General features: G+C 38.9%; 1 protein-coding gene across 2 annotated transcripts in view; it reads left to right on the top strand.

Annotated features, from left to right (window-relative positions):
* RELN (reelin) overlaps positions 1–12,825 on the top strand; it is a 268,404-nt gene that overhangs the window by 119,282 nt on the left and 136,297 nt on the right. For both annotated transcript variants that reach the window (XM_056516168.1, XM_056516160.1), the window contains exons 7-8: positions 2,381–2,477; positions 6,050–6,101. In XM_056516168.1, coding sequence (XP_056372143.1) covers positions 2,381–2,477; positions 6,050–6,101 — 149 coding nt within the window. The remainder of the gene's footprint in view (positions 1–2,380; positions 2,478–6,049; positions 6,102–12,825) is intronic.

The raw sequence follows: 12,825 nt of genomic DNA on the forward strand, positions 1-12,825 counted from the left end.
TAAAACTGTGGGATTAAACTTCAGAAAGATTTATGTTTTAAAATCTCTTGGCAGTTTGAGATGTTTATCTTCTTTATGGTTCAGACATCACAAAAGACATCAGTCAATATAATGTCCACACACTCAGGTATTGTAGAGGGAAAAGAAATGACAAATAGGGGTGGGGAAACAGCAGATGTTTCCCCTTCAGCAAAGTGAAGAACAATAGCAGAGAGGTGGGACCCTCTAAGCCAGAGATGAGAGAGTTGGCAGGTCTGGGGAGAAGTCATCTCCAAAAATGCGACGCGTGTCAGCAGCGGCAGCGAGGACCAGCTGTGAGGAGAAAGCTGAAGTGATTGTAATGTGCTGAGCTTTTAGACCAGGCAGGTGAGAAAGATAATGTAGAAAGCTGCACCCAGCCAGGGCAATTAATACTATCTTCTGTTTGTATAAATAGAAAAGAAATTAACCTTCCTGTCTGCACCAGGAGAGGAGCAAATTGGAGCGTTTCTAAACACATCTATGATGATGATCTGAGGAACAGCAGATCAATTATCTTGCTCTTCATGCATTCTTGTCAAGCTAATGAGCAGTTTATTGTCAAAGGTAATGCACTTCAAAGAGAGCACAAAGGTTTGAATCAGGATTACCAACAGCCATCCAATTTTGTATGAGAGGAGTCATCTTAGAAAAGATAACTGATTATTAAACTGCTGTATTAGCAGGACAGTGTTTCTTGATTTCCAGACAATATTTCATAGACCACATTACAGAAGTCGAGCAGATTAATCACCTTTTATTCTTTGAAATATGAGAATTGCTGAATTAAAATATCCCTTGGATTATGTAGCCTGACCTTTCAGGAAGGTCTGAGTGGTCCCTACAAAGTATTCATGGCCAAGTTCTCCTGCCATGTCTGTCTCTTTGCACATATCAGGAGTCTGGGTAGATGTTCCACTATAAAATTCAAAAATGTAGGGGCAGACAGTGAAACTAATTTTTATAACAGCCATAATCCTACAGAATCCCAGGAATTCTTCTAGTTCCTGTCCCCTGCTCTTCAGTTGTCAGAACTTTGGGATCAAGGGAAATTTAAATAGCAATAACACATGTCCTCTGTGAACTCTGCTTCTGTGCTTTCTCTAAAAGTACCATTTTATTCACTCATGTGCTCTCTTCTTGCCTTTATTGAGAAATAAAATTGTTTGCTGACTGTGGCATCTGTAAGTAAATATTAATTCACTGAAGTTGATTTGAACTGTACTACTTCATTAGAATATTTTATTTTGCTGCTTAAATTCAAAATCCTAAATGCTATCGGTGTGAATTGCTGAATTACTTCACTGGTATGCTCATACAGGAAAAACAACTCAAATATTTTTATGTCTGACTTTTTTTCTGAAGTAAGTGTTTCCCTGTAGGTTTGATGGTTAAGTTGAGCTTTGGATGCCCAAAGGCAATGTTGGTCAGCACCATTGCAGGCTTGTTGGGGACCAGGAGTATATCCAATGTTTTTTGAAAATGTGGTCCTAATGCCAAGATCTAGAGGATGGGGGAGGCAGCCCTTTCCCTGTGCTCTGCAGTCAGGCTGCCCACAAAGTCCTTCATATTTAATTAAGAAATATCAGGAGAGATGCAATTAGTTGTCTCTGCAGCACTTAGCAGTCTCTCTGCAAATTTCTTCACGGTTTTTCCCCTAAAAGGTGAGAAGAGTGGCAGCTCACTAGAAATATGGAATATGACAAGTACAAATAGAAGCAACAGCAAATGCCACGTTACACTGCAGCCTCAAGCCTGGCCTTTGGGGAATAATCCAGCAAGCAGGAGGGGGCTGATCCCAGCCACTTCTCCTCAGCTGTTCTTTATGGGAACTCCATGGTGGTGGGTTTACACATGGTAAATCAAATGTTCACCAGGATTTTGTAAGAGTAGCTTCAGGGTAAATGATATATGTAAGATTTCGACTTCCCATGGTGAGATGTTTTGCATTCAATGAGCAGGGACACCCCACTTTAGAGGAGGGGCAGTTTGCAGAGAGCAGGTGCAGAATTCACAAGAGGCAGCTCCAGTGGAGGATGCAGTTTCCCAACCTTTGTGTTCAGCACCAATCGGTCCAGTCTGACAGCAAGGCACAGCGGTGTGATGTTCAGCTCAGGGCTCTCGAGCGTGCAGCGTGGGAGGTGCATTGTGAACAGCGTGGGAGGTGCATTGTGAACAGCGTGGGAGGTGCATTGTGAACGGTGTGGGAGGTGCATTGTGAACGGTGTGGGAGGTGCACTGTGAACAGCGTGGGAGGTGCATTGTGAACGGCGTGGGAGGTGCATTGTGAACAGCGTGGGAGGTGCATTGTGAACAGCGTGGGAGGTGCATTGTGAACGCTGTGCTCTGTGCTCTCCTGCAGGTCGGAGTGCAGGAACTGCGAGGTCGGGCAGCACTGCGGGGTCATCATGCACGGCAGCGCCGCCTCCTTCTGCCAGCCCTACGGCCCCAGGGAGCTGGTAAGTGACCCCTCGGCCAGCTCTGCCAGCCTGTGCCAGCTGCAGGGCTGCTGGGGTGCCTTGGAGGTCGGTATTTAGCAGAGATGCTCTTGGGCAAGGTGGGAGGTCCATACAAGTACACCCAGCAACATCCCAGTGTTTGACACCCAGCAACATCCCAGTGTTTGAAACTGTCCATGCTAACCAAAGGTTATTGGGATAGCTGGAAATTGATAGTCTCTTGATCCAGCATCCATGTCACGTAAAGTATCTGAAATACTGAAAAGTCCAGGACAGAGAACTGTGTTTTCCAACTGTATCATTCTCTTTTTATGTCCAACAATTAAATAGACACATGGTTAATTTTTCTTTTATTATTTTATTAGTCTTGTCCCATTTTTTCTTGTTCCTGTTGATAAATGTTAATTTGATTGTAAAACATCACTTGTGAACAATGCATCCTACAGACTTAAATGCAGCCTGGAGCAAGCACCTGCCAGTGGCAGGGAAGTGTATGTAACAGACTCAGTCATGATGAATGGGACAGAATTAATTTTGTTGGGGGGTAGTTGGGTCGTAAAATTGCTGTAAGAAACAACATGGTGCAATTTGCATTAACTTGAGGTCATCTGGGTGTGGAAAATGAATTGCAATACATAAACCAGTGCCCACATGCTGATGCTGGGCAGCTAGCTGCAGTGATGTACATAAAAGGGGAGCTTTGGAGAGAACTGAAAATTAAAAGGCCAGATCAAAGCCCCTGTAATTCAAAATTAATTTTCATATTTTCAACAGTCTTCTGAATGGAGGAAGAGGCTGATTAGAGCTATTTGAAGAACAAACATGGAAGAGGGCCATAAAACAGAAGTGTTTTTGGCCAGGCATCTTCCCTTCATTTCAGACACTGACAATTCTTTTCACAGGGTTAATTTTACATCCTTAACTGGGACCAGAATTACACAAATGCAATGTAGATATTGCTGACATGGTGCATAAAAGTCATAAGCACATATAAAACTAATTTGGAGATTTTACAGATAAAAGGAATCCTGTCAGGGATCCTAAATGGCTTCTCTGCTACTTCACATCCTGTTTGGATGGGCTGTGCTTTGCTAGCTGCCTTGAGAATGAAGGCATTGATTTATGTCCTGTGCAAAAGGGAAGTCACACCACTGGGGTATTTTTCCCATTTTTTACATTCATTTTTGATGTAATACTGAGCATAAGTAATACTACTTGGAAAAAAAAAATCTATTAATGACATAACAAACCCAGGGTCCCAGCTCTGAGGGTTTTGAACTGTCATTCATTAGCTGTCTTCTCTCTAGTGATATGCAATTTAGACTATCCTTAGTAATCAGGAATTGGCTTCAAAATACAGTCTTGGCCTGCTTTTGTCATATTACTGAGTGGTAAAGTAGCACTACCATGGCATCAGGAATTTGGAAAAAAATTTGTTATGCTACCAAATTGGTGTGATTAAATCATAATCATAACAGATAATAGATAAAAGATAATCATCTGAAAAAATAATCACATTTATAAACAGTTGCCAGCCTAAAAATGAAAGTATTTCTAAATATTACAGCAGCATTGCAGAAAAATCAAATCCTTCTGCAGGAACGTGCTAATGCCTTAACATTATGGATATAAAAGACATATACAAGAGTATTTGGGCCAGAGGTGTGATCTAATTTAATTTTGAGTATAGACATACATTTAAATACCTACTGTCTTAGAACCATCCTGTTTCTCATTTGTAGTTGTTTTGACAATTTCACAACATGCCTCTTTCTGTCACAAATTTTAATACCTGTTTCATGTCTCCATGGATTTTAGCAGTCCTATTCTGTCCCTGCTTAAAATGGATCATGCAATCTCTGTTCCTGCTAATGGCTCCTTTTACATGAATTACTGCTTTAAAATACTTAGTCAAGAAGAGTTGAATTTGCAAAATATTTTACAGCAGCTCTAACAGCTGCTGATTTGCTACCTTGACCTCCTTTTTTTCTATTTCCAGCAGCCACCTGTTACTGCAGGCAGAGGTTTTTCTAATATCAACTGTCTGTCTGTTGGTGAGAATTTACTGCTGGCAAAGTCCTGAAAAGGTGTACAGCCCCAGAGAGGTTGCAAGCAAAAATACTAAAGGCTCCCTACCATGCTCTCTGAACTAAGCAGTCCCATGCAGAATTTTGCAAAAAATTTTAGTAAGTCTAGTGCTTTTTCCCAAAGCAGTGCTGAAATGATTCACAACACAGTCTAAGTCTACATGAACATCTCCTCTCTGACAACTGAAATGTTTAATTTCTTGGTGATATGAGCTACTGAGCCTCAATAAAGGTTTTGTTTTCAAATTATAACTTGCACAACATAATTAATTGAATGAAAACTAATATAATAGGTGCTGCTAACTCAAATCAGAAAGCAATCTATCATTTGGCAGGATAAGTGTGTTACCTAATACTGAATCAATCCTGGCAGAATGACTTAAATGAGAATGTGACTGTATTTTTAAGGGGGTTATGTATATGCAGCTTTCCTATTCTTGTTTAAAAATTAAAATTACCTGTTAGGACATGTAGTCTTTTTGTCAGCTAATCTTCAATGCATTTCAGTGAAGATCCCATTCATTAATATTTATAAGAGATTCTTTTCTCTATGTAACATGTATGTAGAAAAGAAACAAAACAAACCTCATGCCAGCTCATGCAGATCTCCATCCATTATTTTCAAAGGCATCATTTAATGAATAGCTCAGCTAGGTGTGCCCTGGCACTGGAAGAAGTCCAGTCCCTTTTGCTCTTGGATGCCTTGCTTGTTAAGCAGCAGTATTGTTAAATCCAACTTTCAAAATAAATTGAAAACAATTAGGTGTCCTTCACAACACACTAGGGCTTTTTATTTTATACTATTTTCAGGAGAACCATTCTAATTTGTACTATTGAAATATGGAGGGATTCAAAGAAGGGAGGAAGAGAGACCTCAGAGGAGGTTTGCTGAGCACAGGGTGAGCTGCTGGTGTTTCTCTTTCCAGGTCTTGGCTGGATGTCAGCAGTGGGTACATTCTGCTATTACATTGCATACTGTACATACCACATGGTATCACCAAGGTTTTGTTTGCTTTGGAGTGTAAGATTTAAGTTCCATTGTTTCCTCTTAATATTTCATTATTTTAGGATTAATTAATGTTATTTTTATTATTTATTTATGGTCATTTTTAGTCCTTGTTCTATGCTGGGAAAAGTGAGAACCATTCCATATATACAGGTTTACACTAAGCTGACTGTAAACCACAGAGTTCATTTTTTCAATCTTTTAAAGAGTGGTCAACAACACTGTTGCACATAAATGTACTTTTTTTTTTTTGTAGACATTAGTATGGTGCAAAAAAATCTGACATATGATGAGATTTCAATAATCAAAATGACATAACAAAAATGCTCACGCTCACTCATCCTGAAAGGGCTGGTGATTAACAGTCCTGTGCACTGGAGATGTTGGTGTCTAGAGATTTTCCACTCTTTCAGAGAAAAACAAGTGATGAATGTATTGTTTTGCTGATCTAACAAAAAAATTTGCTTCTCTTCCCATAGACCACCACTGGCCTTAACACAACTACTGCATCTGTCCTTCAGTTTTCCCTTGGTAAGTTTAGATTTCCCTTTCGCCTGAGAAAGTGCAAAATGTTGTTTCTGCAAAGAAAAATGACCTTAAAGTTCAGGGTTACCTTTTTGTTTGATATTACAATCAACATAAGGGATTTAAAAATACTTTAAAAACTGCAATGCATTTATTAATCTCCTGATATGGAGCTGCTGTTTTAAGTTTTGGAAATTAAAAACTTCAGTGGATACTCTGATGAGCCTTGTATGAGTTCCATTTTTTCTCTACTTTATAGCCTGATGTTTAACATTATTTTATTTAGTATAATTATTAACATTAATTTCTTGCTCTTTCTCTGAAGTGGGATTATAGTTTCTAAAAAAAAAAATTTAAAAAAGCAGGCTTTTATCATTTAACCCCCCTGATATATTCCAAGTTACATCTAGGTAGTTCTGCTTTAACACATTTGTACAAAGAGAATAGGTAGGGCAGATGAAATGCTATTAAGTCCATTTTATCAGCAGCATTATTGTATGCTGTATTATTTAGAATACTGTAAGATATTGCACATTTCACTGTGCATTTGTGGCTGTAAATTATGGTAGAGGCTGTGGCTGGTGCTGAGGGCAAATTTGGAAGACACCTGATTTGTTAACTCATATCTCAGAGTTCAAAATATGAAGGAAAAATTTTCTTTTTGTATAAATGGTTCAATAAAAAAAAAGCAGGAAATATAGCCTGCTTCCTCTGTGGACCCCTGGATATGTGCTTCCAAATCATATTCCTATTTTTTAAAAAGTAATTCTCTGAAACTATCTCAAGAGACATGTTATTAAACTCTGGAAATCTCAGTTGAAAATAAGAACAATCATGTAGCTTGGAAAATAGCTTGGGTTTTTTTTAATGGATTGGAAATCAAAATCCTAGAAGGCTCAGAAATATATCATTTAAATTTGTTTTTTACCTGAAGTTGTTCATTTGAGTTTTGGAAGTCATCAGTACCTGAAACTGACTGCAATGTTAATACATCTAAGGACTGGTATCTATCCTTTTATTTTGAATTATTTGTTTTAAAAAGCCAGAAAAATGTATCCAATCCTCAAGTGAATCAGTGCATAAATATCAGGTGCCTCAGATGAAAACCAGCCTGTTGCTGCCCTGCAGTTTCATTCAGACTGTGGAAGGGCAGCAGCTCACTTGATGCACTGGGATGTTGCTCGCTGACAGAAGCACAAGGAGATGTGATTTCTACAAAGCTGCAAGTTTGCAGTGATGGAGGAATTTCACTTTTCATGAAAATTTACAGAAAACTTCTTTGGATTATTCTTGCAGTGAGCCAGGGTGGTTAGCAGCAGGCTGAGGATAATGGGCTGGTAGGTGAATGTTTGCTGTCACAGCCTGGTCTCTGCTGCAGGTGAGCTGCAGAACAGTGCAGGCTCCCAGAAGTTTCAAAATGAGACTCGATATTTCACTAGGAGCATTTGTGCCTAACACAAGGGAAAGGTCAAACAAAAGAGGGGTAAGAAAAGGCTGAGCAGGAAATACTCTATATGAAAGGATTTTCATGTATCTTAAGAATACCTGAACCAGTAGGAGCCAGTAAAATTCTTAATGATGGAGCGGAGAGGGGTGGATGCACATCCAAGTAAATCAAATTTCAGCCTCCAGTTGAAAATGCATCATATTTCCCCATGTGCCTGTGTTGAGTCTGAAATGCAATGCAGATTGGGTTTGTAACTGATAGAAGCCAGCATGAGCCAGGGGACTGCTGCTGAGCTCAGCAATACTTGGCTTTAGAATCCAGTTTCCAGCTCATTCCCAAGTGTCCGATTTAATCATAACCCTATTTAGGGATTGATCCAAGGGAATTGCTTTTTTTTTTTCAAAGAATGTTTGCCACTTTCTATCAACCATGGAATAGCTTAAGCTGTAGCCTTTTGGGGTTGTATTTATGTTAAATTTGTCATATAGCTTTGGCCTCATTAAAGAGCACACATTTTAATTTCTCTTACCACTAACTATGGAATTTTGTATTAGCAGGTATATAGGGAGTAGAGAACTAGGAAATGAAGCTAAAAATTCTGAAGCTAAATTCTGGTTTCACCATGAATTCCAGATCCTTTTAACTCTGTGATCAGGAAGGGTAACAGACTAGTGAATTTTTCATTAGTTGATATTCTGTGTGGTTTCCTTCATGCATCATATATTTGGTAGTTTTGCTCTTTAAAGGCCAAGGCAGTTGGAAAGGTGCACTTAAAAAGAAGGCTTAATTAGGATGAAAAGGTAATTAGTAAGACATTTTCAGCACACAGGACAACAATAATGTGTAGTATATATACTCATGCACTCTGTGCCCAAGTGTGCAGAAAATTTTGATTACTTCAGCTGTCTTAATCATCCCTCACCACATTTCTCCAAGACCCAACACTGACATGTCTAGCAGTTTCCTTAATGTTCAGTGTGATTGTTAATTGAGATATTTAAAGCAATGTATTTGTGCTTTCTTAGGCCAGAACATCTGATTCAACAGCTTGGGAATTGCAGGATATTGTACAAAAGCTTCTGGACTCAGCTGCCACACAACACTAGTCTGATTCATTCTCTGTTTCTCGCTCCAAATCTGAACCTTTTCTCCCCACTGCATCCCTGGGCTTCCCCAGGGTTGGACATGATCTGTCATTCACATGGGCCACTGTGGTGCAGGGTCACTAGGACTGAGATTAGCGATTGAGCTAAATACAGGAAGAAAGAGACATAAAATCCCATGGGGAGAAGAGGGAAGGCTTTGAGGAGCAGTGGCAAGGAGTGAGGTGTGCAGGCTGTTGTTCCTGTGCTTGTTCTCCTCAGCAGTGCTCTGGAGGCAGTGGTGTCTGTGGGCTCTCAGCACTGGCAGGAGTTTCCCATCCCTCCCTCCTCTGCTGCAGCTGAGGATGCTGTGATCAGCACCAGCACCCAGCCTGGCTTCAGGGCAGCTGCTCCCTGGAGCCATGTGTGAAAAAATGTGAAAACTGCTAATGGGAAAGAAATACTGCCTTGAAAAACTTTGATACATGTATTCTTTGTTCTCGTATTACTAGATGATTTCTGGCTGTTTAACAGTATTTGAAAATGGGAATAACTTGATAAGGAGACCTCCCACTTTCCAGCTTTGTTAAGAAAATTCCTTCACATTCCTCTGAAAAGAGGATGCCTTTGTCAGTATCATATACTGGATAAATACATTATGTTTCTAAAGCACAATCCTACTTTAAAACTGTTTTCCCTTCAGTTTAATGCCATTTCACAAAGATCCTCTAGAGCAAATTAGCAATTCTTCATCCCCCAAAATTTTCTTAAAAATCAAACCTCCCTACTATTTTACATTAAACTAAAATTGGTTTATGGAGGGTTTGTTTGGGCTCTTTTTATCTTCTGAGAAGGAATACACCTTTAAATATTACAAACACTTGGCACTTCCACTCAGTTTCTTAAGGATCAAGCCATTAATCTTGCAAACAAAGAAATAGACACAGGTTGATTTTTATTTTTTTTTTTACAACAAACTTTTCAAAATTTGGATTCCCAATCTGCCAGCTTTTACTTTGAGTCAACCATTAATCCTTGTGTTCAGTTCCCTTCAAAACTACATTTGTATGGCAAATACATGACCTGCAGTATTTAAAAGTTGTCTGTAATCATAACCCATCTTTTCTTAACTGATTATGAGTGACCCGAGTTATGGTCACTTCATATGTCTAATATTGGTGTATTTGCATATCTTGTCAAATGAAACCTCTTACAAGAATCTCAGTATGATGCAAAATACTTTTCCTGCAATAAATAAAATAATAAAGCCTGTCCCCAAACTTTTGGTGGAGTCTGAGAATACCACTGAGCTGGCAAGGAAGGGGCTGCTCTCTGGGAGAATTGTTTGCTGTTAACATCAAAGACTTGAAGATGCATCAGCAAAGGTGATCTTCAGTGCCTGAAGGCAGTCAGGCCTCAACACTGGAAATTCTTTTGGCATCTGCATGATCCATCTGCATGGATCATATGGTCAATGCCTTAGCTATTGCTAAAGAAAAGTCTAGACATGAATCAAATCTAGCATGTCTACCTTCAGTTAAAACAGCTTTCAGTGAGGTTTTAGTGTCAGGCTTTAATCTGTGAGAGTGCTTTGTGATTTTGCCAGATGGTCTCTGTCCTCTCAGGAAAATCCTAGTAGATGTTATCCAGAAGATGGGTCACTCATATTGTGATTTGCTCACTGCTCTGGATCCACAAGCATTTGGATCTTACTTGTAGATTAAAAATGGCCCTTTTCTCCTGCTGCTTCTGGGGTAGGACAGGACAGGACAGGACCATTTGAGTTGGAAGGGACCTACAATGATCATCCACCCAACTATTTCAGGGCTGTCCAAGAGTTACAGTTTGCTGTTAGCTTATTTAACATCAGCCAGTCACTTCTTTGCCATCTGTTGCTATTGCACCTTCCATTGTTCCAAATTATTTGACCAAGTTAATTGTTGATTACAGCATTTGACAAGTGTTCCATAGAGGGTTCCACATGTATTAAATCAATCTATTACAATCACTAACAATATCTGCCAGCAGTTTATCAATGTCCCTTAGTATCTTTCTAATGGAACCCTACAGTAAGGGTAAATAAATGTATATATTGGTTTTGATATGGCAAAAATATTATTAAGAAATATTACTATTTGTATTCAACTATTCAGGACTTTTTTGATAATTCAGGGTGCAGAGATGTTGCTGGGGGTGATCATCATACTATAGTACCCACTTTTCCCCATTTTCTATCTTCCTCCAAAGGAAATAAAATATCAAACTCTCTGCTTTTACATGCATAAATATTTCATTCACAATCTTACAGTATAATCACTTAAACCTGTAATAGAAGTAATGATTTCTCCAGTCTTGTTCAACACACTTTCCACTCTTGCAACTTTATTTTCTGGTTGAGTAATCACCCCTGTCTTCACTTCAAATTTCCTGAGCTTTTAAAATCCGTCAGACCATCAGCTGTACTTAGCTGCAGAGTAATTGTATTACCTGTGATGACTTTACATTTATACTGTCATGTTTTTAGGTGGTGATATATATCTGCAATGCACATACCAATGATTTCTATCTTGCTTAGTTTATTTACAGTCTGTTTTTAATGCTGATTTCTCAGTCTTCTGTGACTGTAATTTAGAAAACCATTTAAAATCTACTCTTGATTGCTTTAATTAGTATATGACTAAGGGTCACTGATTTGGATGCAGATCTTTGACATAATGATTCCAAAAGGATTTTCATGTCATGTCCTGCTTCACCCTAAGACATCAGGTTTGTGAATCAGCAGACTTTATTTCTCTCCCTGAACTACCAAGGTCACTAGGATCTATGTAGAAGCTGTTTTACTCAGAAAAATCCATTGCATAATGGTTTTGGTGATGGTTGTTGAAGACAGAGCATGGATAGTGTTCATCTTTACAAAGTAAAATGCAGTTTTTTCAGGCTTATTATTTGTAGTGGCAATTTGCCTTTGTTGCCAGTGTAGTCTTGCAGAATTAAATTTTAAAGTTTATTTGATTATGTAGATAATAGAAATAGTGTTTTACCTTGATGTGAGATAAATCTACAGATTATTATTATTATTATTATTGTTATTATTATTATTATTATTATTATTATTATTATATCATCAGCATCATCATTAGAATTGTTGAATGTGCCCTTTGGATTAGTCCTTACCTGACAGGATTCTGTGCTTCAGAACTCACATTTATTTCTCTATTAACCTCAGCAAATAGAAGATCATGATGAACAAAAATAATCCCACAAAAACAAATAGTGCAGCTGAAGACTGATCTCCATGTATTCCTGTGGAGGAAGCAGCAGTCTCTCACTGCTGGGCTGTCCCCTAGAGCAGCACCTGAGGGCTCTGCAGAGATGTGCATGGGGTGATGATCCTTCTGCTTCCCACCAGAAATCTCTAATTCTACTTTGGCTCAGCCATGAGAACAATGATGACTGCATTTGGCCCCATGCAACAGTCTGAAGACATTTATAATCTATGTTCTTATCATGATTTGATTCAGATCTGGTGGCAGCTGTTATATTGACAGTAGTGTTTTTATGCTGTTTATCCTCTGCTTGAATTCAGACCATTCAATAGAACATTTCCAAACATATTTTGCTATGTAGGTCTTAACTGACCATTTTCTCTTAATTTCTGGTTTTGTTCAGTCACTTTTACAATTTGCAGAAGTTATTGGATGACTGACAAATGCTGTAATAGCATTTTCTGAGATAGACTCAGCAGAACTGGATAGATATTTCCTTCAGGTGTGCTAGGAAAATTCACTCACATATCTCTAAAGAAGTACCAAAGTGAAAATAAATCCCTTCTGAATTTAGCATGGAGGAGCACTCGATCTTGTAAATTCATCACTATCTTGTTAGCTGAAGAAATAAAAGCCTCATAGAGGAAGCTGTGGTGCCAAATGTTTTGGGATGTTGAGCCACCTGCTTTGCTTTAGTCATTTGCATGGATGATTTCCCTCAGCCACACAAATTTCTTTCTGCAGTGCCTTCCAGGAAGCACCAGGTTTGCTGTGCAGGCATGGCACATCCACACAGTTGTGTTGATAGTGGTGCCAGTAGGGAAGGGCAGTTCTGGTGGCCACAGATTCGTTGTTACTTGAGTTAGATTCTTTCCCTTCTAAGAAACAAGAGCACAGCATTGAAATATTTGAACCCTCAGGTTGTTTTGTCCTAA

The sequence above is a fragment of the Oenanthe melanoleuca genome, chromosome 1A (assembly GCF_029582105.1).
Source record: "Oenanthe melanoleuca isolate GR-GAL-2019-014 chromosome 1A, OMel1.0, whole genome shotgun sequence".
Taxonomy (NCBI): domain Eukaryota; kingdom Metazoa; phylum Chordata; class Aves; order Passeriformes; family Muscicapidae; genus Oenanthe; species Oenanthe melanoleuca.